Genomic DNA, 2,500 nt, shown 5'->3' on the forward strand with positions numbered 1-2,500 from the left:
ACTCAGGAGCTTTCTTTAGTAACTCTGCCTCGTCCCTAACGCGTTAAGTTAGCGCCGCTCTCATTGGCTAGGGGGGAACCGGTAGGCCCCGCCCCTCGGTGGAGCCAGAAGGTGATTGGCCGGGGACGGACGGAGGGGCGGGGTTTACAATGACTCTCGGATGCTGTCTGGTGATAAGTGCCAGTCTGCGGTGAACTTTGTATAGTTGACCACATGAATTTGCGCTCGTCGGTGTTTACATTATGTGCTGCCGTAATCAGTGTCTTGGCTTGGATCTTTGCGTTATAGACTGAGTGGTGCGGTCTCGCTGTGGCATGGCGGAGCTGAAGTTGTTGTTCAGGAAGCGAAGTTAGAGTCCCGGCCGAGAGCAGCTCCCGATGTGTGAAGGGAAAAGTGGAAATCGCGCACGAGAGAGTTTTTTTAAGTTTGATCAAAGCTAAACAGTATCGTTCGGGGTTGGCCACGTCGATCCGCGATGTCTGGCGCCACAGTGAACTCCGGCGTCGGCGAGAAGCCCCAGTCCGCCTTCAGCGCCGTCGTCAGGAAGAGCTTTTCGTCCTTCTCGGTGGACTCCATCCTTAGCGGCGGCGGCGGCGAGTCCCGCTCCGCCAGACACGCAGACGAAGGCCCCGACGGCGAGCACAGAAGTCCCCTGAGCTTCCCCGGCTCCGCACACACCGCCGAGTTCCTCCTGCGAGAAGAGCGGGGCGGCGGCGGCGGCGGCGAGGCGTGCAAGAAGGACCGCGAGGGCAGCGAGCACACGGCGCCCTCGTCGCCGGGCTGCGAGGACGACGACCGCGACGAGGAGGACATCCACGTGGACACGGACCCCGAGGACGAGAAGGACCGCGACGTGGCCGAGCGCCTCCACGCCGCCGCGCAGCCCGTCATCAGACCCACCGCCCTCGGGCCCCTACAGGACCCGCGGCTGACGGGCCTCGGGCACCCGCCGCCCCCTCACACCCTCCTGCCCCCGCACCTGCAGGCGGGCCTGTGGCCTTCGCTCCCGCTGCTGCACCACCAGCTGTCTCTGCGCGCCCTCAACAGTAAGTGTCGCCCTGGCCCTCCGCGGCGGGCGCGAGTCCACGTGCCCGCCCCTGGACGCTGTTCCTAAACACCCGTTGCACAAACTCCATTTCATGACGAAGTTTCATTCCAAAAACCCTTAAGATAGAATCATAGTCATGTACATATTGCCTTCCTGTCCTGTGCCGCATGCCTCGGCTTCCCTCGGCCGCAGGAGAGCGAGGCCCCGGCCAGCCAGGTTCGCCCCTGCGCCAGCATCCCAGTCTCATGTGGCTTCTCCCCCGCAGAGTCGCCGGAGCCCCCGCGCTTCCACGGCCCCATGAAGGTCACGCTCCGGAAGCACAAGCCCAACCGCAAGCCGCGCACGCCCTTCACCACGCAGCAGCTCCTGGCCCTCGAGAAGAAGTTCCGCGAGAAGCAGTACCTGAGCATCGCCGAGCGCGCCGAGTTCTCCGCCTCGCTCAGCCTGACGGAGACGCAGGTCAAGATCTGGTTCCAGAACCGCCGCGCCAAGGACAAGCGCCTCAAGGAGTCCGAGATGGAGCGCCTTCGCCTGGCGTCGGAGCCCTTCGTCCCGCCCAACCCCTTCCTGCCGCCCGCCTCGCTGCTGCCGCCCTTCCTGCTCAACAGCCCCTTCGTGCAGGGGCTGCGGCACCCCCTGGGGCCGCCCGCGGCGCCGCCACCCACCACCTCCCCGCCCACGTCGCACTAACGCCTGCAGGTCTGTCCTTCCCGCTACGCCCGCATGCGGGCGCCCCTTGCCACCGCCTCCGCCGCCATGCCCTCCGGGCCGCCTCTGAACAGACCTTCCGCCCTCACCCTGGGTCCCTCCCGCGCCCCTCGCCCTTTGCTCCCTTCCTTCCTCCCTTCCCCTTTGCCCTTCCTCCCCCCTCTCGCCCTCGCCCTGACTCCTCCCTCCCTCGCCCTCAACCCGTCCCTCACGCCCTTCGCACCAGTGTCAAGGCTCCTGGCGATTCCCTTCACAGCTAGTCACACTTAATCGCCGGGAACCCTAATGCCTCTTTCTCCCCGGCCCTCATTATCCCTCCCCTTCCTCCCTCTCTCTGCCCCTTCCCCTTCGACATGCACCCCCCCCCCCCCCCCGACCCCAGTGCATGTTAGGCTCTGTAGATATCTCAAGAACGGATCTTTAGCGTCTTCGTTCCGGTTAAAATAAATTATTCAGGTTTAGCTCTTCATCCTTTTCATTGCGTTTTCATTTCTCTCTCTTTCTTCATCTCGTGACAAAGTCTGCATTTCATTGGAAGTACGTAATATGGGACAGTGTATTATGAAGTGAAAAGAGGAATTTAATTTCTCAATATATGTTTTTAATGAATAACCGCATTAAAAAAAAAATACGGTTATTTTTTTAGAAGGGTAACGAAACATATAAACTTAATATATTTATTTTCAGTTTTATACAAAAGCCTTGGAAACAACACATTTTGGTAAATGCAAAAATGAAAGTATC

At 60.5% G+C, this 2,500-nt stretch overlaps 1 protein-coding gene across 1 annotated transcript; it reads left to right on the forward strand.

Moving 5' to 3' along the window:
* The first annotated feature begins 196 nt into the window (after positions 1 to 196).
* LOC125036023 (homeobox protein CDX-1-like) lies at positions 197 to 1,874 on the forward strand. The gene is made up of 2 exons (XM_047628377.1): positions 197 to 1,046; positions 1,314 to 1,874. The coding sequence occupies exons 1-2, from the start codon at positions 476 to 478 to the stop codon at positions 1,736 to 1,738; spliced, it is 996 nt and encodes a 331-aa protein (XP_047484333.1). The 5' UTR covers positions 197 to 475; the 3' UTR covers positions 1,739 to 1,874.
* The last annotated feature ends 626 nt before the right edge of the window (positions 1,875 to 2,500 follow it).

The sequence above is a fragment of the Penaeus chinensis genome, chromosome 20 (assembly GCF_019202785.1).
Source record: "Penaeus chinensis breed Huanghai No. 1 chromosome 20, ASM1920278v2, whole genome shotgun sequence".
NCBI classification, from domain to species: domain Eukaryota; kingdom Metazoa; phylum Arthropoda; class Malacostraca; order Decapoda; family Penaeidae; genus Penaeus; species Penaeus chinensis.

What these genes read in the sequence shown, in the direction of transcription:
- LOC125036023 (XM_047628377.1), top strand. Translation starts at nt 476, where the DNA reads ATGTCTGGCGCCACAGTGAACTCCGGCGTCGGCGAGAAGCCCCAGTCC. An exon ending in GTCTCTGCGCGCCCTCAACA is followed by an intron (nt 1,047 to 1,313) that starts GTAAGTGTCGCC and finishes TCTCCCCCGCAG; the next exon opens with AGTCGCCGGAGCCCCCGCGC.